The sequence below is a fragment of the Procambarus clarkii genome, chromosome 46 (assembly GCF_040958095.1).
Source record: "Procambarus clarkii isolate CNS0578487 chromosome 46, FALCON_Pclarkii_2.0, whole genome shotgun sequence".
Lineage (NCBI taxonomy): Eukaryota > Metazoa > Arthropoda > Malacostraca > Decapoda > Cambaridae > Procambarus > Procambarus clarkii.
Window position 1 is genome coordinate 15,732,709 of NC_091195.1, and position 26,997 is coordinate 15,759,705.

Consider the following 26,997-nt stretch of genomic DNA (forward strand, 5'->3'; position numbering starts at 1 on the left):
ATTTCAGGTAAAGGATAATATTCAGAGGTTGAAAATGGGAAATAGATTCACGGAAGATGAAAAGGAAATGTGTGAAACACTAAACGAAAAGTTCCAAAGTGTGTTTGTACAAAATGAAATCTTTAGGGAACCAGATACAATAAGAATTCCAGAGAACAACATAGAACACATAGAGGTGTCTAGAGACGAAGTGGAAAAAATGCTCAAGGAGCTCGGTAAGAACAAAGCAGCTGGCCCAGATGGCGTTTCACCATGGGTTCTGAGAGAATGTGCATCTGAGCTCAGCATTCCACTTCACCTGATCTTTCAGGCATCCCTGTGTACAGGAATCGTAGCAGACGGGTGGAAACAGGCTAACATAGTTCCAATCTACAAAAGTGGCAGCAGGGAAGACCCCCTCAATTATAGACCTGTATCATTGACAAGTGTAATAGTGAAAGTATTGGAAAAACTAATCAAAACTAAATGGGTAGAACACCTAGAGAGAAATGATATAATATCAGACAGACAGTATGGTTTTCGATCTGGAAGATCCTGTGTATCGAATTTACTCAGTTTCTATGATCGAGCCACAGAGATATTACAGGAAAGAGATGGTTGGGTTGACTGCATCTATCTGGACCTAAAAAAGGCTTTCGACAGAGTTCCACATAAGAGGTTGTTCTGGAAACTGGAAAATATTGGAGGGGTGACAGGTAAGCTTCTATCATGGATGAAAAATTTTCTGACTGATAGAAAAATGAGGGCAGTAATCAGAGGCAATGTATCAGAATGGAGAAATGTCACAAGTGGAGTACCACAGGGTTCAGTTCTTGCACCAGTGATGTTTATTGTGTACATAAATGATCTACCAGTTGCTATACAGAATTATATGAACATGTTTGCTGATGATGCTAAGATAATAGGAAGGATAAGAAATTTTGATGATTGTCATGCCCTTCAAGAAGACCTGGACAAAATAAGTAGATGGAGCACCACTTGGCAAATGGAATTTAATGTTAATAAATGTCATGTTATGGAATGTGGAATAGGAGAACATAGACCCCACACAACCTATATATTATGTGAGAAATCTTTAAAGAATTCTGATAAAGAAAGAGATCTAGGGGTGGTTCTAGATAGAAAACTATCACCTGAGGACCACATAAAGAATATTGTGCAAGGAGCCTATGCTATGCTTTCTAACTTCAGAATTGCATTTAAATACATGGATGGCGATATACTAAAGAAATTGTTCATGACTTTTGTTAGGCCAAAGCTAGAATATGCAGCTGTTGAGTGGTGCCCATATCTCAAGAAGCACATCAACAAACTGGAAAAGGTGCAAAGACATGCTACTAAGTGGCTTCCAGAACTGAAGGGCAAGAGCTACGAGGAGAGGTTAGAAGCATTAAATATGCCAAAACTAGAAGACAGAAGAAAAAGAGGCGATATGATCACTACATATAAAATAGTAACAGGAATTTATAAAATCGACAGGGAAGATTTCCTGAGACCTGGAACTTCAAGAACAAGAGGTCATAGATTTAAACTAGCTAAACACAGATGCGGAAGAAATATAAGAAAATTCACCTTCGCAAATAGTGGTAGACGGTTGGAACAAGTTAAGTGAGAAGGTGGTGGAGGCCAAGACCGTCAGTAGTTTCAAAGCGTTATATGACAAAGAGTGCTGGGAAGATGGGACACCACGAGCGTAGCTCTCATCCTGTAACTACACTTAGGTAATTACACACACACACACACACACACACACACACACACACACACACACACACACACACACACACACACACACACACACACACACACACACACACACACCACACACACACACACTACCCCCCCCTAGTAGCCAAAACGCACTTCTCGGACTACTATGCAAGGCCCAATTTGCCTAATAGGCAGAGTGATTCTCTTTATTTGCAATTTTTTTCCCCTATTGGTTTAATTGAATTATTATTATTATATTATATTAAGAACATAAATTATTTACTTAGTTATGTTAGTTGAGGTTATTTTAAGATTGGTTAAGTTAGGTTAGGTATGGTTGGATAGGTTCGGTCATATATCTACGTTAGTTTTAGCTCAAATTAAAAAATGTAACTCATACATATTGAAATGGATAGCTTTCTCATTTCACAAGAAAAAAATTAAAAAAAAATATAAATTCAGGAAAACTTGGCTTACTAGGCAAATTGGGCCTTGCATAATAGGCCAAGTACTGTTCTGGTTATTAGATACAGCATATATATATATATATATATATATATATATATATATATATATATATATATATATATATATATATATATATATATGTATATATATATATATATATATATATATATATATATATATATATATATATATATATATATATATATATATATATATATATGTAATATAACATAATATAATATAATACATATATACAGTTGCACCTCGATTAACGAGTTTAATCTGTTCCGGCACCGAGCTCGTCATGTGGAAAACTCGTCTTGCGAAACAACAACAAAACTGTCGTAAAAGGTGTCCGAGAACCAGCGGAAATGCTCGTTAATCGAGGAAAAGCTCGTTAGTAGAGACAGATGTTCTGCAAGTGGCTTGCTCGTTTCTCGAAATGCTCGTAGATAGAGCCGCTCGTTAATCGAGGTGCCACTGTATGTTGTTGAATATGACCGAAAGGGTAAGATTAATAATTCTAACACGAATCTTCTCAATATTTCTTATGTTTTTCTTCACTGTCGAGGGTAATTGATAAATTAACTCTCCAATTTTTTTTTTTTTTTTTTTACATCATATTTTTCCAAAAATAAAAATGCAAAAAAAAAAAAAGAATTTTGGAGAGTTAATTTATCAATTACCATCGACAGTGAAGAAAAACATAAGAAATATTGAGAAGGTTCGTACTAGAATTAATAAAATAATCTTACCCTTTCGGTCATATTCAACAACATATGTTTAGAAGAAGGACAGCTACCAAAATATACTCATTCATATATATATATATATATATATATATATATATATATATATATATATATATATATATATATATATATATATATATATATATATATATTATTTATTTATTTATTTATTTATTTATTTACTTTTATACAATATATGTAATTTGCATTTTATAAGTAAATATCAGTGGTAATTTAGATTCTCTGTGAGAAATGTGATGAACTATATTGGTATATTATTTAAATTTGTTCTACTTAAGTTGGTAATTGTCTGCATTTTCCTGAAATTTCTTATGATGACATATTCTATGGTACAATTCTAGGCATGCAGAGGTTTTATATTCTAAATCCGTTCCCAACACTGTCTGAGCTCCCAAATCTTCAATAATATTTTATCAGTCTACTTGTATTGTATTGTAATACAATACATATTGTATTGTATGATGCTCAGGGGATTGTCCAGGGGAACTGGTTCAGAATTCTTGTACAGCATGGCATGAATGGGTCAGCAGGATGTGTGTTGGTCTCTTAGACTAGCACAAACAGGTGTACATAAGCTGCCTCCTTATTTACTGTAGCTTCTTGTGGGATGTGTGAATCACATGACTATAAAGGTGGTCAATTAATTCTTTATTTTTGTGATTAGTGTTTTGGTGTTTATTGTCACTAAAATATTTTGTCAATAATGTGGACCCATATTCATGAAGCAGTTATTGTACTTACAAACCTTTACATCTTTTCTTAGTCTTTGGCAGTGTTGTCTATATATGTTAAACAGTTTATGAGCTCTGAACCACTAAGAGGCTGTTTATAAAAATAATATCATCTGATTGGCAAGTTTCAAGGCTCTTAAACTGTTTAATAAATGTAAACAAAGCTGCCAAGGATTAAGAAAAGATGTACAAGTTCATAAGTAGATGCATAAATGTTTGTTGAATTCTGAGCCTGGTCTGTACTTTAATGTTATAACATCTCGGTTGTTTTTGTAAATACTGAAGTGTGAAAGTCGTGTTATTCACATTGCGTCTTCCCTTCTGTATAATAAGTCTTGCTGGGAATGGCATGGCTTAGAAATTAACCTTTGTCTCTCGTGTCTCTGTTTCATGACCTTGGTTGTTGTGGTAATGGTGTGCAGCAGGATGGCAACATCAACAAGGTAACTCCATTTTATGCACCACCGCTAAATACTAGAATTTGAAAACAAATTCCAAAGTAAACAAAATGTGCACTATAATTATCAAATTTGGAAGTGAAGGGAACTTGCTAATTTCTATTTAGATGTATAGGCCATGTGATTGACACTAATGATCTGATTTTAAACTACATTTATAATATTTGATGCCCATACACCACTGGGTGAGCAGTTGAGGATCGGAGTTGAGTCGCTTCTCCGTGCCCTGTGCTTGTGTTCAGACTCCAATGGTCACTCTTGCAGCCACAGTCCCTCTGTCTATTGGAATTCATAGGTCTTAAATTGTACTGTGTAGGCTTGTTACAAAGACAGGCTGCATGCCCATCTCTTCTCAGGCTGTGTGCTCTTTTTCTCTGGCTGCGTGCCCATCTCTTCTCAGGCTGCATGCCCATCTCTTCTCAGGCTGCATGCCCATCTCTTCTCAGGCTGTATACTCTTTTCTCTGGCTGCGTGCCCGTCTCTTCTCAGGCTGCATGCCCATCTCTTCTCAGGCTGTATACTCTTTTCTCTGGCTGCATGCCCATCTCTTCTCAGGCTGTATACTCTTTTCTCTGGCTGCGTGCCCATTTCTTCTCAGGCTGCATGCCCATCTCTTCTCAGGCTGTGTGCTCTTTTCTCTGGCTGCGTGCCCGTCTCTTCTCAGACTGCATGCCCATCTCTTCTCAGGCTGTGTGCCCATCTCTTCTCAGGCTGCATGCCCATCTCTTCTTAGGTTTTGCTGTCTAGCAATTTCTGGGCTGTGTTCTGGTTGTTTACTGGTTCATTACTGGGCTTCCTTCAGTTTCCAGGGCTGTGGTCCTGGGTTGGGTTTCAGATCTCCACCTCAGGTTTTCTGTCGGTTGGTTTGAATTTGCATTTTTGATGATGTAACACTGCTTTTGTTGTAAGTACCGTATAATTATTCTTTTGAATGAGAATCGGGAAAAGGTGATGGAAAATATTTGGATGGGAATGGTAAATATAAAGATGGAAGGAAATTAATTATAATATAAATTGCAGAAAGTGAAGCAGAGAATGGTTATCTTGGTATCTTGGAATGGAGACGAAACTAGGTAATGGCACTATATCAGACACAAAGAAACAGGTGCAATTTAAAAGAATAGTTTTGTTTTGCAGGATTAGATTATTTGATATATACTAACAAAAGGCACATGAAAGTTCACTGAGGGTAGTTATTAGCCCTTAACCATGTGGGACCAGAGAGTATTCTCATGTTCACAAGTTGTCGCCTCCCCCACGGTGAGCCATCATCCGCACTTGTTCACATCTTGTCTGTTGTCCTCTTGTATTCCATTTTTATACTGTACTTCTCTGTACCTACCTTGGCTCAACCCCCTGCATTACATTGTGTATAATAATGCATGCATTATTATCTTTTTATCTCTGTATCTCTCTATATCTGTCTCCATGGTAAGCTGACCAATGAACAGAATGAAGATCATTAGTGAAGATCCGTGTACAGTATATGATCATAACACCAAATATTCCAAGTGATATAATTATTATGCAGACAGGTGCTGTACTTGTATATACAAGACATTTATTTTGGAATACTATTTTCATTGTTCTTCAATGCTCATCTAACGTACAAGGAACGTGGGTTATCGTATATCAGATATTTGTTTGCCAATGCTTTGCCGTTTGCTGCTGTTTGCTTGTGATCTTTGGCATGCCACGATAGTCTTTGATGATACTAATTTGTTATGCTTTTTAGAGGAGTATGGAAGAGGGCAACTAGCACTTGGCACTTTTGAATATCGTATAATGTAACCATTTGTTTCTGTTTTATACTAATGTGGTAATTGAATATGGTTGCAGGTGATGAACCAGAGCCAACAGTTGGCAAGGACACTTGTTATTGTTGACTTGCTCTTCTATGATATCTAAATATAAGCAACTTGGTTAAAATATTCCTTTTAGAATTAGATACCGTATAATGTTGTTCATTTAATATTTGACTGTTTTACAGGTGGACTTTCCTAACAGATTTGTGTTTCATCATCTCACTAGAGTTAATAATACAAAAATGGTTTTAACCAGGTATTTTGTAGTAATTAATAATGCAATGGCCAATTGTTGGACTCTTGGGGAAGAGTGCTCAAATCAGACATTAATTTTTTCTCTTAAATAAATAACAATTAAATTTCCCTGGATGAAAAAATAATTAAAATATAATTATATACATATATCAGTGCCTGAAATTTAGAATAAATTGTTCAGAGTGCCACTCAATATATATAGAGTATATTTTATAGTATTGGTTTTCAGTCAGTTTCACTTTCTTATATTACCATCTGTCTAAGCATTGTTCCTCATGTTGTGCTCCTTATAACCAAACCGCATTACCTGAAGAATTTAATAGATTTACCCATTTGATTTTTCTTCTTAAGCTACCAGCTACATTATCACTTTTTGGGCAAGCTTTTACGAGGAATGCAATCTATTATTTTCTTCCGAATATAGACCTGATACCCACAAGAATTCATGAAAATATGACGTTCAATGTAGATGAAATGCTTTTGTCTGAGCTGGACACTTGATTGCTCTGTTGGATAGTATTCTGCTCTCTTCAAAACATTGAAAATGCCAGCCTGACAGTGTGATTGTTTCTCAGTACCCCAACCCAGTCACACCCAGAGAAACGGAGACGGAAGAATCCCCAATCCAGTCCCGAGTGATTGTTAGAAAGTATTTTTATATGCACTCAAAAACCTCCCTCAGTCAATACATGAAGTTAAATGGACTGTCAAGTATTGCTCTATTATTCCTAACAAACAATAATTTGTTGCCTTCCTGTCTACTACAGATGCAACGCATTACATACCATTTGATTTCAAGTTCGCTTGAACTAGGTTTTTGTGTAGAGGAATGTACATTCTAGTGATCACTCAGAGCTGGATATATATCGTTCCAGTATCTCCCTTCCTCATCTTATGGTCTGGTGGCATCAGTGAGTAAAGACTCCGACCGAAGCTTGAGAGTCACAACAGCCCAGGCTAGATTTCGCAATGTCCTGGGAAGGGAAGTGGAATGTTGTCTAAGGAAGTGACTGGCTGGCCTGTCCTCAGAAACATATTAATTGCTGCATGCTTTGATATTGGCTTTTTTTCAATATGACATTGCTGCCATCTTTACTGCCCCAACCGCTGTTAAATTTCTCAGCCACTTGTACTACCCCCATTATTGTTATGTTTCCCTGCCGACTTTATTGTTCCCCACTGCTGTTAAGTTACCCCTAGCACTTTTTACTGTATTTTCCCCCTGGAATATGCTTGATAGAACATCACAATACTTTGCTTGTAAAAGATTAGTAATAATCTTTTTTCTTAAGACTGTACAGTATACCCTCCTGCACATCACTTTCAACTAGACAGTAGTGCAACACCACCGTATTCCACTGCATACATTACATTACACCTTAATATCGGGATTTTTGTGAACCTCTTTTAACAATTTGTTAATCCAATGCCAGGTCATATTCAGCCAAAGCTCGGAGCTGGAGAGGCAGTCGTCTATGGCCTCCTCCACAGAAGAGGTGTCGGTGGCTCCTGGTGATACAGTTAATGACCGCACTGCAGACGACATGACTTCTTCTGAGAAACAGTTTGCTGTATTCAAGGACTTTGATTTCTTGGAATATGAACTGGAGAGTCAAGGTGTAAGTATTATCATTGTTAAGTACTGCACATTTCTCTTTTTAGCATTAGGTTTTGTATCAGTATTTGGAAAGCACATTCAGTACAGTCAAATTAGTTCATTAAACAGCTGCAGTTTAACTAATATGGACAAAGTGATGAATTACATGTAAATACATTCTTGCAAAGCCACTATTATGCAGAGTATTTCAGACTATTCTGAAAGCTACTGCAGGGATTAAGAATTTGCAGTAAGTTGGATGTTAACAGAAAAAAATACATTATATATAAGTATCTGGTATATAAAAATTGGTGTATCTATTAATGTTAGCAAGTTAACAGGTACTGTACTGCTGCAAAGATTTAAATAATGAGTGTATAATATTAGTATAGTGTTAGGGAAAGATGAGGACAATGAGAAATTATATTGCTGGGGAAGCTATATTATATCCTAAGCACCTCCAAAGGATACCTGATCAACCAGGCTGTGACTCATATGTCAGGCTGCGAGCAGCCGCGTCCAACAGCCTGGTTGATCAGTCCAGCAACCAGGAGGCCTGGTCGACGACCGGGCCGCGGGGACGCTAAGCCCAGGAAGCACCTCAAGGTAACCTCAAGGTATATAATAATAGGTGAATTACTATCTTCTTGAGGTTATCTTGAGATGATTTCGGGGCTATTAGTGTCCCCGCAGCCCGGTCCTCGACCAGGCCTCCACCCCCAGGAAGCAGCCCGTGACAGCTGACTAACACCCAGGTACCTATTTTACTGCTAGGTAACAGGGGCATAGGGTGAAAGAAACTCCGCCCATTGTTTCTCGCCGGCGCCTGGGATCGAACCCAGGACCACAGGATCACAAGTCCAGCGTGCTGTCCGCTCCGCCGTCCGGCTCCCTGTACTTCTCTGTACATACTTCTCTGTACATCCCTGTACTACTTCTCTGAAGTACTAGCATGGAGTTCATGGATAAATGTGTTAAAACTGTTCTACAGAGTGTGGAATGAAGAGAATAACAGTAGGATAGGATAATATAAGGTGGGATTAAGTACACTGACTCCCCCCTCTCTCTCATGTTGACCCCCTCTCTCTCATGTTGACCCCCCTCTCTCTCATGTTGACCCCCCTCTCTCTCATGTTGACCCCCCTCTCTCTCATGTTGACCCCCCTCTCTCTCATGTTGACCCCCTCTCTCTCTCATGTTGACCCCCCTCTCTCTCTCTCATGTTGATCCCCCCTCTCTCTCATGTTGACCCCCCCTCTCTCTCATGTTGACCCCCTCTCTCTCATGTTGACCCCCCTCTCTCTCATGTTGACCCCCCTCTCTCTCATGTTGACCCCCTCTCTCTCTCATGTTGACCCCCCTCTCTCTCTCTCATGTTGATCCCCCCTCTCTCTCATGTTGACCCCCCCTCTCTCTCATGTTGACCCTCTCTCTCTCATGTTGACCCCCCTCTCTCTCATGTTGACCCCCCCCTCTCTCTCTCATGTTGACCCCTCTCTCTCTCATGTTGACCCCCCCCCCTCTCTCTCTCATGTTGACCCCCCTCTCTCTCATGTTGACCCCCCTCTCTCTCATGTTGACCCCCCTCTCTCTCATGTTGACCCCCCTCTCTCTCATGTTGACCCCCCTCTCTCATGTTGACCCCCCCTCTCTCTCTCATGTTGACCCCTCTCTCTCTCATGTTGACCCCCCTCTCTCTCATGTTGACCCCCTCTCTCTCTCATGTTGACCCCCCTCTCTCTCATGTTGACCCCCCTCTCTCTCATGTTGACCCCCTCTCTCTCATGTTGACCCCCTCTCTCTCATGTTGACCCCCCTCTCTCTCATGTTGACCCCCCTCTCTCTCATGTTGACCCCCCTCTCTCTCATGTTGACCCCCTCTCTCTCATGTTGACCCCCCTCTCTCTCATGTTGACCCCCCTCTCTCTCATGTTGACCCCCCTCTCTCTCATGTTGACCCCCCTCTCTCTCATGTTGACCCCCCCCTCTCTCTCATGTTGACCCCCTCTCTCTCATGTTGACCCCTCTCTCTCTCATGTTGACCCCCCTCTCTCTCATGTTGACCCCCCTCTCTCTCATGTTGACCCCCCTCTCTCTCATGTTGACCCCCTCTCTCTCATGTTGACCCCCCCCTCTCTCTCTCATGTTGACCCCCCCCTCTCTCTCTCATGTTGACCCCTCTCTCTCTCATGTTGACCCCTCTCTCTCTCATGTTGACCCCCCCTCTCTCTCATGTTGACCCCCCCTCTCTCTCATGTTGACCCCCCCTCTCTCTCATGTTGACCCCCCCCTCTCTCTCTCATGTTGACCCCCCCTCTCTCTCTCATGTTGACCCCCCTCTCTCTCATGTTGACCCCCCTCTCTCTCATGTTGACCCCCCTCTCTCTCATGTTGACCCCCCTCTCTCTCATGTTGACCCCCCTCTCTCTCATGTTGACCCCCTCTCTCTCATGTTGACCCCCCTCTCTCTCATGTTGACCCCCCCTCTCTCTCTCATGTTGACCCCTCTCTCTCTCATGTTGACCCCTCTCTCTCTCTCATGTTGACCCCCCCTCTCTCTCATGTTGACCCCCCCTCTCTCATGTTGACCCCCCCTCTCTCTCTCATGTTGACCCCTCTCTCTCTCATGTTGACCCCCCCTCTCTCTCATGTTGACCCCCCTCTCTCTCATGTTGACCCCCCTCTCTCTCATGTTGACCCCCTCTCTCTCATGTTGACCCCCTCTCTCTCATATTGACCCCCCCCTCTCTCTCATGTTGACCCCTCTCTCTCTCATGTTGACCCCCCCTCTCTCTCATGTTGACCCCCTCTCTCATATTGACCCCCTCTCTCATATTGACCCCTCTCTCTCTCATGTTGACCCCCCCTCTCTCATGTTGACCCCCTTCTCTCTCATGTTGACCCCTCTCTCTCTCATGTTGACCCCCCCTCTCTCTCATGTTGACCCCCCTCTCTCTCATGTTGACCCTCTCTCTCTCATGTTGACCCCCCCCTCTCTCTCTCATGTTGACCCCCCTCTCTCTCTCTCATGTTGACCCCCCTCTCTCTCTCTCTCATGTTGACCCCCCTCTCTCTCATGTTGACCCCCCTCTCTCTCATGTTGACCCCCCTCTCTCTCATGTTGACCCCCCCTCTCTCTCATGTTGACCCCCATTCTCTCTCATGTTGACCCCCCCTCTCTCATGTTGACCCCCCTCTCTCTCATGTTGACCCCCCCTCTCTCTCTCATGTTGACCCTCCCTCTCTCTCATGTTGACCCTCCCTCTCTCTCATGTTGACCCCCCTCTCTCTCATGTTGACCCCCCTCTCTCTCTCATGTTGACCCTCCCCCTCTCTCTCATGTTGACACCCCCTCTCTCATGTTGACCCCCCTCTCTCATGTTGACCCCCCTCTCTCTCATGTTGACCCCCCCTCTCTCTCATGTTGACCCCCTCTCTCATGTTGACCCCCCCTCTCTCTCATGTTGACCCCCTCTCTCTCTCATGTTGACCTCCTCTCTCTCATGTTGACCTCCTCTCTCTCATGTTGACCCCCCTCTCTCTCATGTTGACCCCCCTCTCTCTCATGTTGACCCCCCTCTCTCTCATGTTGACCCCCTCTCTCTCTCATGTTGACCCCCCTCTCTCTCTCATGTTGATCCCCCCTCTCTCTCATGTTGACCCCCCCTCTCTCTCATGTTGACCCTCTCTCTCTCATGTTGACCCCCCTCTCTCTCATGTTGACCCCCCCCTCTCTCTCTCATGTTGACCCCTCTCTCTCTCATGTTGACCCCCCCCTCTCTCTCATATTGACCCCCCTCTCTCTCATGTTGACCCCCCTCTCTCTCATGTTGACCCCCCTCTCTCTCATGTTGACCCCCCTCTCTCTCATGTTGACCCCCCTCTCTCTCATGTTGACCCCCCCTCTCTCTCTCATGTTGACCCCCTCTCTCTCTCATGTTGACCCCTCTCTCTCTCATGTTGACCCCCCTCTCTCTCATGTTGACCCCCTCTCTCTCATGTTGACCCCCCTCTCTCTCATGTTGACCCCCCTCTCTCTCATGTTGACCCCCCTCTCTCTCATGTTGACCCCCCTCTCTCTCATGTTGACCCCCCTCTCTCTCATGTTGACCCCCCTCTCTCTCATGTTGACCCCCCTCTCTCTCATGTTGACCCCCTCTCTCTCATGTTGACCCCCCTCTCTCTCATGTTGACCCCCCTCTCTCTCATGTTGACCCCCCTCTCTCTCATGTTGACCCCCCTCTCTCTCATGTTGACCACCCTCCCTCTCATGTTGACCCCTCTCTCTCTCATGTTGACCCCCCTCTCTCTCATGTTGACCCCCCTCTCTCTCATGTTGACCCCCCTCTCTCTCATGTTGACCCCCTCTCTCTCATGTTGACCCCCCCCCTCTCTCATGTTGACCCCCCCCTCTCTCTCTCATGTTGACCCCTCTCTCATGTTGACCCCTCTCTCTCTCATGTTGACCCCCCCTCTCTCTCATGTTGACCCCCCCCTCTCTCTCATGTTGACCCCCCCCTCTCTCATGTTGACCCCCCCCTCTCTCTCTCATGTTGACCCCCCCTCTCTCTCATGTTGACCCCCCCCTCTCTCTCTCATGTTGACCCCCCTCTCTCTCATGTTGACCCCCCTCTCTCTCATGTTGACCCCCCTCTCTCTCATGTTGACCCCCCTCTCTCTCATGTTGACCCCCCTCTCTCTCATGTTGACCACCCTCTCTCTCATGTTGACCCCCCTCTCTCTCATGTTGACCCCCCCCTCTCTCTGTCATGTTGACCCCTCTCTCTCTCATGTTGACCCCTCTCTCTCTCTCATGTTGACCCCCCTCTCTCTCATGTTGACCCCCCCTCTCTCATGTTGACCCCCCTCTCTCTCTCATGTTGACCCCTCTCTCTCTCATGTTGACCCCCCCTCTCTCTCATGTTGACCCCCCTCTCTCTCATGTTGACCCCCCTCTCTCTCATGTTGACCCCCCTCTCTCTCATGTTGACCCCCTCTCTCTCATATTGACCCCCCCCTCTCTCTCATGTTGACCCCTCTCTCTCTCATGTTGACCCCCCCTCTCTCTCATGTTGACCCCCCTCTCTCATATTGACCCCTCTCTCTCTCATGTTGACCCCCCCTCTCTCATGTTGACCCCCCTCTCTCTCATGTTGACCCCTCTCTCTCTCTCATGTTGACCCCCCCTCTCTCTCATGTTGACCCCCCTCTCTCTCATGTTGACCCTCTCTCTCTCATGTTGACCCCCCCCTCTCTCTCTCATGTTGACCCCCCTCTCTCTCTCTCATGTTGACCCCCCTCTCTCTCTCTCTCATGTTGACCCCCCTCTCTCTCATGTTGACCCCCCTCTCTCTCATGTTGACCCCCCTCTCTCTTATGTTGACCCCCCCTCTCTCTCATGTTGACCCCATTCTCTCTCATGTTGACCCCCCCTCTCTCATGTTGACCCCCCTCTCTCTCATGTTGACCCCCCCTCTCTCTCTCATGTTGACCCCCCTCTCTCTCATGTTGACCCCCCCTCTCTCTCTCATGTTGACCCTCCCCCTCTCTCTCATGTTGACACCCCCTCTCTCATGTTGACCCCCCTCTCTCATGTTGACCCCCCCCCCTCTCTCTCATGTTGACCCCCCCTCTCTCTCATGTTGACCCCCTCTCTCATGTTGACCCCCCCTCTCTCTCATGTTGACCCCCTCTCTCTCTCTCATGTTGACCTCCTCTCTCTCATGTTGACCCCCCTCTCTCTCATGTTGACCCCCCTCTCTCTCATGTTGACCCCCCTCTCTCATGTTGACCCCCTCTCTCTCTCATGTTGACCCCCCCATCTCTCATGTTGACCCCCCTCTCTCTCATGTTGACCCCCCCTCTCTCTCATGTTGACCCCCTCTTTCTCTCATGTTGACCCCCCCTCTCTCTCTCATGTTGACCCCCCTCTCTCTCCTGTTGACCCCCCTCTCTCTCATGTTGACCCCTCTCTCTCATGTTGACCCCCCCCTCTCTCATGTTGACCCCCCTCTCTCTCATGTTGACCCCCCTCTCTCCCATGTTGACCCCCCTCTCTCCCATGTTGACCCCCCTCTCTCCCATGTTGACCCCCCCCTCTCTCTCATGTTGACCCCCCTCTCTCTCATGTTGACCCCCCCTCTCTCCCATGTTGACCCCCCCTCTCTCTCATGTTGACCCCCTCTCTCTCTCATGTTGTCCCCCTCTCTCTCTCATGTTGACCCCCCCTCTCTCTCATGTTGAACCCCCCTCTCTCTCATGTTGACCCCCCTCTCTCTCATGTTGACCCCCCCCCTCTCTCATGTTGACCCCCCTCTCATGTTGACCCCCCTCTCTCTCATGTTGACCCCCTCTCTCTCATATTGACCCCCCCCTCTCTCTCTCATATTGACCCCCCTCTCTCTCATGTTGACCCCTCTCTCTCTCATGTTGACCCCCTCTCTCTCATGTTGACCCCTCTCTCTCTGATGTTGACCCCCCCTCTCTCATGTTGACCCCCCTCTCTCTCATGTTGACCCCTCTCTCTCTCATGTTGACCCCCCCTCTCTCTCATGTTGACCCCTCTCTCTCTCATGTTGACCTTCTCTCTCTCATGTTGACCCCCTCTCTCTCATGTTGACCCCTCTCTCTCTCATGTTGACCCCCCCTCTCTCTCATGTTGACCCCTCTCTCTCTCATGTTGACCCCCCTCTCTCTCATGTTGACCCCCCCTCTCTCTCATGTTGACCCCCCTCTCTCTCATGTTGACCCCCCTCTCTCTCATGTTGACCCCCTCTCTCTCTCTCATGTTGACCCCCCCTCTCTCTCTCATGTTGACCCCTCTCTCTCTCTCTCTCATGTTGACCCCCCCTCTCTCTCTCATGTTGACCCCCTCTCTCTCTCTCTCATGTTGACCTCTCTCTCTCTCATGTTGACCCCCCTCTCTCTCTCATGTTGACCCCCCCTCTCTCTCTCATGTTGACCCCCTCTCTCTCATGTTGACCCCCCTCTCTCTCATGTTGACCCCTCTCTCTCTCATGTTGACCCCCCCTCTCTCTCGTGTTGACCCCTCTCTCTCTCATGTTGACCCCCTCTCTCTCATGTTGACCCCCTCTCTCTCATGTTGACCCCCTCTCTCTCATGTTGACCCCTCTCTCTCTCATGTTGACCCCTTCTCTCTCATGTTGACCCCCCTCTCTCTCATGTTGACCCCTCTCTCTCTCATGTTGACCCCCTCTCTCTCTCATGTTGACCCCCTCTCTCTCTCATGTTGACCCCCCTCTCTCTCATGTTGACCCCTCTCTCTCATGTTGACCCCCTCTCTCTCATGTTGACCCCCCCTCTCTCTCTCATGTTGACCCCCCACTCTCATGTTGACCCCCCCCACTCTCTCTCATGTTGACCCCCCCACTCTCATGTTGACCCCCCTCTCTCTCATGTTGACCCCCCCCCTCTCTCTCATGTTGACCCCCCTCTCTCTCTCATGTTGACCCCCTCTCTCTCATGTTGACCCCCTCTCTCTCTCATGTTGACCCCCCTTTCTCTCATGTTGACCCCCCCCTCTCTCATGTTGACCCTCCCTCTCTCATGTTGCCCCCCCTCTCATGTTGACCCCTCTCTCTCTCATGTTGACCCCTCTCTCTCATGTTGACCCCTCTCTCTCTCATGTTGACCCCTCTCTCTCTCATGTTGACCCCCTCTCTCTCATGTTGACCCCTCTCTCTCTCATGTTGACCCCTCTCTCTCTCATGTTGACCCCCTCTCTCTCATGTTGACCCCCACTCTCTCTCATGTTCACCCCCTCTCTCTCATGTTGCCCCCCCTCTCATGTTGACCCCCCCTCTCTCTCATGTTGACCCCCCTCTCTCATGTTGCCCCCCCTCTCATGTTGACCCCCCCTCTCTCTCATGTTGACCTCCCTCTCTCTCTCATGTTGACCCCCTCTCTCTCATGTTGACCCCTCTCTCATGTTGACCCCTCTCTCTCTCATGTTGACCCCACTCTCTCTCATGTTGACCCCACTCTCTCTCATGTTGACCCCCTCTCTCATGCTGACCCCCTCTCTCTCATGCTGACCCCCTCTCTCTCATGCTGACCCCCCTGTCTCTCATGTTGACCCCTCTCTCTCTCATGTTGACCCCCCCCTCTCTCATGTTGACCCCCCCTCTCTCATGTTGACCCCCCCTCTCTCATGTTGACCCCCCTTTCTCTCATGTTGACCCCTCTCTCTCTCATGTTGACCCCTCTCTCTCTCTCATGTTGACCCCCCTCTCTCTCTCTCATGTTGACCCCCCTCTCTCTCTCATGTTGACCCCCTCTCTATGTTGACCCCCCTCTCTCTCTCATGTTGACCCCCCTCTCTCTCTCATGTTGACCCCCCTCTCTCTCTCTCATGTTGACCCCCCTCTCTCATGTTGACCCCCTCCTCTCTTATGTTGACCCCTCTCTCATGTTGACCCCCCTCTCTCTCTCATGTTGACCCCCCTCTCTCTCTCATGTTGACCCCCCTCTCTCTCTCATGTTGACCCCTCTCTCTCATGTTGACCCCTCTCTCTCATGTTGACCCCTCTCTCTCTCATGTTGACCCCCCCCTCTCTCTTATGTTGACCCCCCTCTCTCTCATGTTGACCCCCTCTCTCTCATGTTGACCCCTCTCTCTCTCTCTCATGTTGACCCCTCTCTCTCTCTCTCATGTTGACCCCCCCTCTCTCTCTCATGTTGACCCCCTCTCTCTCTCTCTCATGTTGACCTCTCTCTCTCTCATGTTGACCCCCCTCTCTCTCTCATGTTGACCCCCCTCTCTCTCTCTCATGTTGACCCCCCTCTCTCTCATGTTGACCCCCCTCTCTCTCTCTCTCTCTCTCTCTTATGTTGACCCCCACTCTCTCATGTTGACCCCCCTCTCTCTCATGTTGACCCCTCTCTCTCTCATGTTGACCCCCCTCTCTCTCATGTTGACCCCTCTCTCTCTCATGTTGACCCCCCCTCTCTCTCATGTTGACTCCCCTCTCTTTCATGTTGACCCCCCTCTCTCTCATGTTGACCCCACTCTCTCTCATGTTGACCCCCCCTCTCTCTCTCTCTCTATGTTGACCCCCTCTCTCTCATGTTGACCCCCCTCTCTCTCATGTTGACCCCTCTCTCTCTCATGTTGACCCCCCCTCTCTCTCATGTTGACCCCCCTCTTTCATGTTGACCCCCCTCTCTCTCATGTTGACCCCACTCTCTCTCATGTTGACCCCCCTCTCTCTCATGTTGACCCCTCTCTCTCTCATGTTGACCCCTCCTCTCTCTCATGTTGACCCCTCTCTTTCTCATGTTGACCCCCCTCTCTCTCATGTTGACCCCCCTCTCTCTCATGTTGACCCCCCTCTCTTTCATGTTGACCCCTCTCTCTCTCATGTTGACCCCCCTCTCTCTCTCATGTTGACCCCCCTCTCTCATGTTGACCCCCGTCTCTCTCTCATTTTGACCCCCTCCTCTCTTATGTTGACCCCTCTCTCATGTTGACCCCCCTCTCTCTCTCATGTTGACCCCTCTCTCTCATGTTGACCCCTCTCTCTCTCATGTTGACCCCCCCCTCTCTCTTATGTTGACCCCCCCTCTCTCTCATGTTGACCCCCTCTCTCTCATGTTGACCCTCTCTCTCTCTCTCATGTTGACCCCCCCACTCTCTCATGTTGACCCCCCTCTCTCTCATGTTGACCCCCCTCTCTCTCATGTTGACCCCACTCTCTCTCATGTTGACCCCTCTCTCTCTCATGTTGACCCCCCTCTCTCTCTCATGTTGACCCCCCCCTCTCTCTCTCATGTTGACCCCCCTCTCTCTCATGTTGACCCCCCCTCTCTCTCATGTTGACCCCCTCTCTCTCATGTTGACCCTCTCTCTCTCTCTCATGTTGACCCCCCCACTCTCTCATGTTGACCCCCCTCTCTCTCATGTTGACCCCCCTCTCTCTCATGTTGACCCCTCTCTCTCTCATGTTGACCCCCCTCTCTCTCTCATGTTGACCCCCCCTCTCTCTCTCATGTTGACCCCCCCCTCTCTCTCTCATGTTGACCCCCCTCTCTCTCATGTTGACCCCCCTCTCTCTCATGTTGACCCCCCTCTCTCTCATGTTGACCCCTCTCTCTCTCATGTTGACCCCCCTCTCTCTCTCATGTTGACCCCCCCTCTCTCTCTCATGTTGACCCCCCTCTCTCTCATGTTGACCCACATCCCCCTCTCATGTTAGTACTTCTTTAGAATAATGTCAATGTCATGCAGTTCTTTACTTCATTAGGATGCAGTTTTATATTTTATGGCTCCTTGTTGGCCCACATTAGCTCCCAGTTGCCACAACGTGGCACCATGCAACATACTTGGTAAACACACACACCGTGACTTGAAGACTCGTAAGCAACGACTGGAAGCCTGGATCACAATCTGGCCCCCTCGGGGAGGCTAATAGGAGAATGGAGATAAAAAATTATGACAGAACCAAAAATATTCCACCTGGAAGAAAATCAACTCTCCAGAACAAGCAACTGCTTGGAAAAAAATTACAACCCTGACAATAACATAAGCAGTCGATACCACAGTAGAATCACTGCCTAGCAACCCTTGCCTGTCATTAGATGGCAGCCCAGGTGATCTAGGGCCTCTGGCCAGCCAGCCAACCCATTCATGCACAAGCCTGGTGCACACTTGGTAACACTCAGCCTTACAGGGGTTCCGTTGTCCTTTGAAATTCAGATATGTGGATGTTGGCGATCCCTGGGACACTAGGTCTATTCCGAGTCATTACTTGTGCTGTTCCTTATTTAGCTTCATGTGTATGTGTGTGTCTTGTGCCACTCACCTTGTGTGTGTGACCTGATTTGACAGTTCTGTCCAGCTATTGTGACCAGGAATATCTTTCCTGGTGCCAACTTGCATTGCCCCTCCATCTTCAAGGATTTCTTTCCTGAAGGGTTTGGGTTGCCTCCTCTTTAGTATACATCAATTTTGGTAGTTCATTTACCTGAGAGACACTAATCCTAGTGATCTCGACGGAGACATGAAGCTGGCAGCTTGTCAAAGGTCCCCCCCCCCCATTTGCCTTGATGATCTTTTCTAGGTATATTTTAATGCTCAACAATTTTGGCAGTTACAGCTTTGGCGGGTAGGTGGTTCCATGGGTTAATAACCCCTGTGGGTTAAAAAGCATCTATTGTTCTCAGTCCTGCATTGTGGTTTGTTGAGCTTGAAACCTTGCTCCTTGTTGGGTTACATCTGACCTTCTGAAGAAAATATCCAGATCAACATCCTATAACTTGTTCAGTATTTTAAAAGCTTCAATGAGAGCTGCCGGTCATGCCTGGTTTGCAGTGTTGTTAGTCCAGTGGCCTTCAATTATTCCTGATACAAGAGATGACTTAGCTCTGAAATGACTTTTGTTACCCGGAGCCGGTCAGCCGAGCAGACAGCACGCTGGACTTGTGGTCCCGGGTTCGATCCCGGGTGCCGGCGAGAAACAATGGGCAGAGTTTCTTTCACCCTATGCCCCTGTTACCTAGCAGTAAAATAGGTACCTGGGTGTTAGTCAGCTGTCACGGGCTGCTTCCTGGGGGTGGAGGCCTGGTTGAGGACCGGGCCGCAGGAACACTAAAGCCCCGAAATCATCTCAAGATAACCTCAAGATAGAAGGAAATGAGGTGATATGATCACCCTATACAAAATACTGACAGGAATCGATATATTTGATAAGGTGGCAAGTTTTTAAACCTTTATCTTCATGAACAAAAGGCCATACATTCAAGCTAAGAAAACAAAGATGCCAAGAAAATACACAGAAGTTCTCCTTTGCAAACAGTTGTAGTTGTAGACAGATCAATTTAAGTGAGAAACTGGTGGATGCCAATACCATCAACAGTTTCAAAGCTCTAATTCTGTAACTACGTTTAGGATAATTACACTCACAAGCGATACATTGGATAAATCTTACGAATAATTGAATGATATATATGATGCATGTGTTGTTGGGAATAATAGGTTTTAGGTTTAATTTTCTGAGAATGAGTTTATTGCATATTTCTAGAAGTAAATTTAAATAGAATGCTTGAGATGCACAGCATACAGATTGCTGTTGAATATATCATGTTCTGTTTCTTTCGTTAATGATGTTAAATCAAACTTTTCTTGATTAAATAGACTAACAAAATTAGAAAAAGAGTATAATTAAGATAATTTTAAGGAAAAAAAATATGCATCTTTAGAAATTTTCCATTATGTAAATGTCTCACGACACATACTACTGTATATATAGGAGGAGAGTGTGGACAACTTCAACTTGTGGGGCGTTCGTCGTCGATCACCAAGCATCCTCGGAGATATTGACCCTTCCAGCCACGTGGACGACATCCACAGTTCCGAACTGATTCCCGCTCACGGTAAGAAGCCCACTCCCCCAGCCGATCACGAGTGGTGGGAGGAAGAGGGGTCAGTCTCCCCCGTGGATGATCCGACATTGGGTGGCGGTGAGCGGTCAACAGTGCCTCACGCTCGCCACGCTCAGCCCGCTGCTGCTAGTACTGTCATGCCACCCAAGCTCACTCTTGACACATCTGCTGCACGCCGGCCTGCTTCACCCACATCAATGTCCGAGTGAGTGGTTATTACATTTACTGTTTGACTCCTATCACAAGTGAACACTGACTACATGTACACACGGAATTAAAAAGAAAAGTATACAATAACTTAGTTTATAAGATAAGTACAGTAGAGTATTTAATAAGTTAGCACTGTACATCTTGTCTATAATATTACAGTACTGTATGAATATACAAATTGCTATTTAATAGATTGGAATTTCATAATATAAAACACCACACAATTTAGCTTTGACTGAACAATAAAATAATAAAATAGTATCTTTCAGTTTAATAATTATAATACTGTACCTTTAATTTACTGTGTCAGGGGACAGGCACCCAGGTGTATATATACAGTATACTATATACATTAGGCTTATATCGAGGTCCCCCCTCCCTCCAGGTCGAACTACTGACCCTCCCCATGAATCAACCCCACAGCAAGCTGACTAATCCCTGGGCAGTTATTTACTTCTAGGTGAACAGTAGCATTAGGTGATAGGAAATGCAGCCAACCATTTCTGTCCCACCCAGGATTCTGGATTGTGAATCGAGAATGAACCCGACTGTACTACCGAGACCCTGTTTTCGGGTTGTTAGGCTTCCTCAGCAAATATATAGTACAGGAGAGCATACCTGGGGAGGGTTTTGAGAGTTGTTTTACTCCCCAAGCCCGGCCTGGGGCCAGGCTCTACTGTTCTCGAATATTATAAAGAAGAAAACTAATTATCGAAAATAGAAGGAAATAATAAATCGAACTAGATTAAAAATGTGCAATACTTGAGTAATAAGGCAGTCTACTCCAAAGGGCTCTCAAGGAATTGAGAATAGGGGAGAAAGAGGCCACACTTAACCTAGAAATTACTGTATATGGAAAATATTTAGTAGTGTCTGGCAAGGAAAAAGATATAAGAGTAATTCTGGACCAGAGCAAGAACTTGGACCCTCAAAGAGGTGCAGGTAGCAAGTGACACTCCACCATCCCACTGAAGAAAACACCAGAAAGTCAGCAAATCCCTTACAGACAACTGGAGGGGTTAAAAAAAAAATGAAGCCTCAAATGTGCCAAACATCTTTACAAATACCAAGGGGTTCCCCAAAGGATGATTCCTAATTAATTACCAAGGGATGATTCCCTATTGATTCCCAAGGGATGATTCCCAATTGATTCCCAAGGGATGATTCCCAATTGATTCCCAAGGGATGATTCCCAATTGATTCCCAAGGGATGATCCCCAATTGATTCCCAAGGGATGATTCCCAATTGATTCCCAAGGGATGATTCCCAATTGATTTGCAAGGGATGATTCCCAATTGAGTCCCAAGGGATGATTCCCAATTGATTTGCAAGGGATGATTCCCAATTCCCAATTAAGTGACTCCCAAGGCATTCACTCAAACTTGTACAGAATTCATTAGTACAGAATACTGTACCAGGCGGCAGCGGCCTGGCGGCATGGTCAGTTCTTGAACTGATGAACAACCCAATGAAGAATTGACAAACCTAAAGGAAGGGGAAAACAGTCGCTGGGGCTCCTCCAGAAATGAGATGACAAACAAAAAGCAACCAAGATAAAAATGACAAACATACTTGTCTCATCAAAAATTTTAGACGTGAAGAGCAGAGAAGAAGTTCGACCCAGTGAAGTACATTGCCGGGTCAGTCTGTTGAAAAGAGGTGGAGCCATAGATAAATGCATGAGTTCAGACACTGGGCTAGAAGCACCAGAAACCAAGGCTGGACCAGCCACAAGGATCACCCTCCCCGTCTGCTACGCCAGACTGGGCACCACTCGGAGCAATAACTGAACCGGGAAAACACCAGTATTGAATGTAATGAAATGCCTCATTCTAGATGAGCACCATAGCTCCCAGAAGCTATCTTGCTGAGATGGCTCCAAACTACTAGGTTACATCAGCTGCGGAGTTCTGTTTGGCCTACTGACAACCGGGTCCTGATCCTGGCCTCCTCACAGAGGTGCAGAAAACAGGTGACACTGTCACTCCACTGGGAAAGTATCTAGAAAATCAGCGAACCAATACAGACCACTGCTTTGTTCAAAGAGATGAAGCCTCAAAACTAGCAAACCAACCCCCCCAAAAATGTAAACAATGGTTGAATCTCTCAAAACTAGGGCAAGTACATTAGCGCTAATTCCCCTCCAGTAGGGAAAATTTTGGAGCTCCAGGTTTACCCTAGTCTTCCATGCCAATTGTGGAGCAGATGTTAAGAATACACACACACACCATCCAATGAACCTGAAGAAAGGGAGGGAATCAGGGTGCTACTGGGGCTTGTCAAGAAAGAGGTGTTTCATTACAATCAATGCTGTTTTAAAGGGAGTGCCCCTTGTGACTCTCTCAAGTTTAATACCCACAGAGAAGAAAGATAAGGCAGTTGCCTATAAGGAGAAGAGACCACAGGTATTCAAGATGAAGAAGAAATAACTGACCTAAAGAAACAACCCAAGGCAACACAGGCATGATGAGGCCCAGGAACATTAACTAAATACCTGGCTCCCAAGATGCTGTTAGATCACCAAAACCCCTTTGCCTGAATACCAGCCCAGGACATGTTAGCAAAGACAGTTACAAGAGCAGCATACTTATGAACATCATGGGCACGAGGGTAGACTGCAGACCTGTTGGACTTGATGACACTATGGATGCTCTGAGAAACATGAGCCTTGGAACAGGGAACCAAGGAAGAAAGATCAACCTGAAAAGCATCCACTGAGGGAGAATCAGAGGCATGCAAGCAGTGGCGAAGAGCCGCGACTTGGCATAGCACATGATGCACCCTCAGTCAAACCAGCCAAGCACCAACAACCAAAGGACCCCTCATCCTCAGAAGAAAAGCATGCAGCTCCTCGATTCTACAATCGGAGGCAAGCGCCAACAGAAAAACTTCCATAAAGATTGAACCATGGGCTGAATGGAAAACCATAAACCGAGGGGAAGAAAGAATTGTGAGAACATAGTCAAGAGACCGAAAAGGATTAGGTGGCACTTGTGCAGGCTGGAGGTGAAACAATGTGTGAGACAGCTGCCAAAACGGCATCATTGATGCCAAAGGCAAGCAGTAGTGGTTCTGCCAGTACTGAATGATAAGAGGCAACAGTGTTAGGCATAAGGTGCAGGTCAAGAAACAACCAAGAAAGATGTGAAAGGACAACACTAACAGAAATGGAAGAATGACGACAAAGGGATAGTGGGGAAAAGAGCACCAAATTACTTCATACTGCCACCGGGAGGAAATACACAGGTGGGACACTATCACTTTAGCCACCTGCTCACCACAGACATATGGACGCTCCCTGGATGTGAACAGCGCGAAGGACCAAATTCCAAGAATCCAGCAGATGAGCTACCCACAGAATAGTTAAGGATGAAGTGTTCAAGTGAAATGGATCAATTATTTGCAGGCGATGAGTCACAATAACGTGGCTGAAGTATGTTGACCAGACCACACACTAGAAGTTGAAGGGACGACGACGTTTCGGTCCGTCCTGGACCATTCTCAAGTCGATTGGACCATCCACAATCGACTTGAGAATGGTCCAGGACGGACCGAAACGTCGTCGTCCCTTCAACTTCAAGTGTGTGGTCTGGTCATCAATTATTTATTTTAAATACAGTAACTTTATTATAAATTAAGGTTAAACCTAATTGACCCCTATACATATAAATAACGATCATTTACAGATGATCTTCTATACAACTATGTATGGAATATTATATTTTAAAATTTATATATGTTTTTCTGTCTTTTTTTTTCCCCAGTCACAGTGAAAGCAGCGATGGTGATCTTGGGGATATGACTCCATGTAACGCCTCCCCAAGCATAACTGCCATGTTGTTCCGCCCTATTCGGCAACCTAATGATTTAGAGGACACTTGGCGTGCACACCTGTTGTCTCTCATGGCTGCCGACTCGCCCATTCTCCACCCAACTAGAACGTGCACACTCTTCAACACTGTGTTTTCTGTAAGCCATAATGAACAGTTTAATACAAGTGACAATATTATAAAACCTATTACACATTGTTATACGAGTTTGATAGTAATATTTCAGCCCTGAAGTGTGTTATGCCTGTGTCCCAGTTCAGTATATGGGATGGAAAAGCCACTGATTTATATTAGGATCCCAACTTTAAACAAAATTCTTTATGGTATCAGTTTTATGAGAACATAATCAATTCCATTTAAAATATTCCACATTTGTCACTTTAAATAGTAGCCAAGTTAGTGTGTGCATAGGTTATTGGTACCAACAGTGAATGCAGTGCAGAAATTCAATTAATGACCTTTGTTAGTCTTAAAACTTTGTATTGTTATTTCTGTTTAAATATTGCCTTAATCTTTTACATATTGAATTTCTTAAGAAAAGCTTTACCAAAGGAATTGTCATATTGGGATGCAGTGAAATCTTTAAACAAATCATTAGGGGCCTGACAGCTGAGTGGACAGCGCTTGGGATTTGTAGTCCTGAGGTTCCGGGTTCGATCCTCGGGGGACGCGGAAACAAATGGGCAGAGTTTCTTTCACCCTGATGCACCTGTTCGTCTAGCAGTAAATAGGTACCTGGGAGTTAGACAGCTGCTACGGGCTGCTTCCTGGGGGTGTGTAACAAAAAGGAGGCCTGGTCGAGGACCGGGCCGCAGGGATGCTAAGCCCCGAAATCATCTCAAGATAGCATTATAATCATCAGTATCTTCAGAAAGATTCCATGGCCTGTTTATATTTTGAGTTTCATGAAGATACATAGATTTCACTGCATTACAATTTTGTTCAAATGGGTCAACTTGTGCTAGATTCGGTCTGCTTTATCAGAAAAAACGTTGTTGTGAAATATCGGAAGAAATTTCAATCTTGGCTACTTTTAATATTTTTGGGAAGGTGCATTGGTTTTGTGATCACTGCCACCTGTCACACCTGCCAGGTGGGACAGGTGACATATTGGAAGGGTGACAGGGAGACTTCTGATTTGGATGACAAGTTTTCTGACAGAAAAATGAGGGCGGTAATCAGAGGCAATGTACCAAACTGGAGAAATGACACAAAAGGTCCAGGTAGCCTGTATCCTTGACCCTGTGGTAATTTTGTGATTTTTTGAGTAGGTTGTTACGGCTTTCCTGTCCGACTCCAGGTTTGATAATGCATAATGCTGTTTGCAGTTTGTGAAGTATGCTCTCAGGTAATTACCGGGAGCCGGTCGGCCGAGCGGACAGCACGCTGGACTTGTGATCCTGTGGTCCTGGGTTCGATCCCAGGCACCTGGCGAGAAACAATGGGCATAGTTTCTTTCACCCTATGCTCCTGTTACCTAGCAGTAAAATAGGTACCTGGGTGTTAGTCAGCTGTCACGGGCTGCCTCCTAGGGGTGGAGGCCTGGTCGAGGACCGGGCCGTGGGGACACTAAAGCCCCAAAATCATCTCAAGATAACCTCAAGATAACCAAGATACCTCAGTGTGGTTACAGGGTGAGAGTTAAGCTTATGGTGTCCCATATTCTCAGTACTCTTTGTCATATAATGCTTTGAAACTACTCATAGTTTTGGCCTCCAACACCATCTCACTTGTTCAAACTGCCACATATTTAGGAAAGTGAATTTTACTATATTTCTTTGGCAGCTGTGTTTAGTTAGTTGAAATCTGTGACCTCTTGTTCTTGAAGTTCCAGGTCTCAGGAATTCTTCGCTATTAATTTTGTCGATTCCTGTTACTATTTTCTACGAAGTGATCATATCGCCTCTTTTTCTGGGGGGAGCCCCTACAGCTCCCCGGAGCTATCCATGGCTGATATGGATACCCTAACTATTTTGCATCAGTCAATGTGGGTGGAGTTCTAGGCCTACCGGGGACCACGAGCCAGAACCTGGCCCCCTCAGAGAGGCACGGGGAGCAATGGCCCATAGAAATGCACATGTGATTTGGAGCATTCTATATCTGCCATTGACCGGGACAGGCACCCAGAAAGGTAAGCGCCACAAAACAAACCCCTATTCTGGTTAACAACAAAAATCGACAAACGAGTGGACAGAATTCCCCCAGGAAAACGAACTAACAAGCATGACGTCACACGAGCCGCGCCGCATGTCTGCGCAGCTCCCTCCTCCCCGGGAGGGGGAAGGGGGAGCCCCAGACCCCCGCGCCGGCGATCCCCGCCGCAGTTCCTCGGCTGATGGGATAATGCACGGTCGTGTGGCTCCAGCTCCAGTCTTGTCTCAGTGCTGTGACTTGTTTGCAGTGCTGCTGCAGTGGTCGTGTGAGCTGGAAGTAGTATTCTCAGGTACTCGGGCTGCATGTACTTAGGGTCACCTTCCCTGAGTGCCCTGTAAGTACCTGCCCTTGGGGCTTGGGGTTGCCTTCCACAAGTCACCTTGGGTCTCCCTCTGTTGACTTTTCGCTGCTTGGCGTTTGGCCGCCCCAAGGGTTTGGGGTTTTACTCCCTTGTTTACCTTGGGGTAAGTGGTAGTTATAGCACTGGTGGGGCGCAGGGTACTGTATAGCTAGGTTTCACCAATGACAGCGGCCGGCTCTGTTCCCTCTGGGTACGTTGTCCACTTGTGTGGTTTTTCTTTTATATTTGTTTTTGCCTGGTAGGGG

At 46.1% G+C, this 26,997-nt stretch overlaps 1 protein-coding gene across 1 annotated transcript in view; it reads left to right on the forward strand.

Moving 5' to 3' along the window:
- fry (Protein furry) overlaps positions 1–26,997 on the forward strand; it is a 542,054-nt gene that overhangs the window by 462,250 nt on the left and 52,807 nt on the right. The window contains 3 exon segments of the mRNA XM_069301552.1: positions 7,634–7,819; positions 20,064–20,401; positions 24,172–24,376. Coding sequence (XP_069157653.1) covers positions 7,634–7,819; positions 20,064–20,401; positions 24,172–24,376 — 729 coding nt within the window.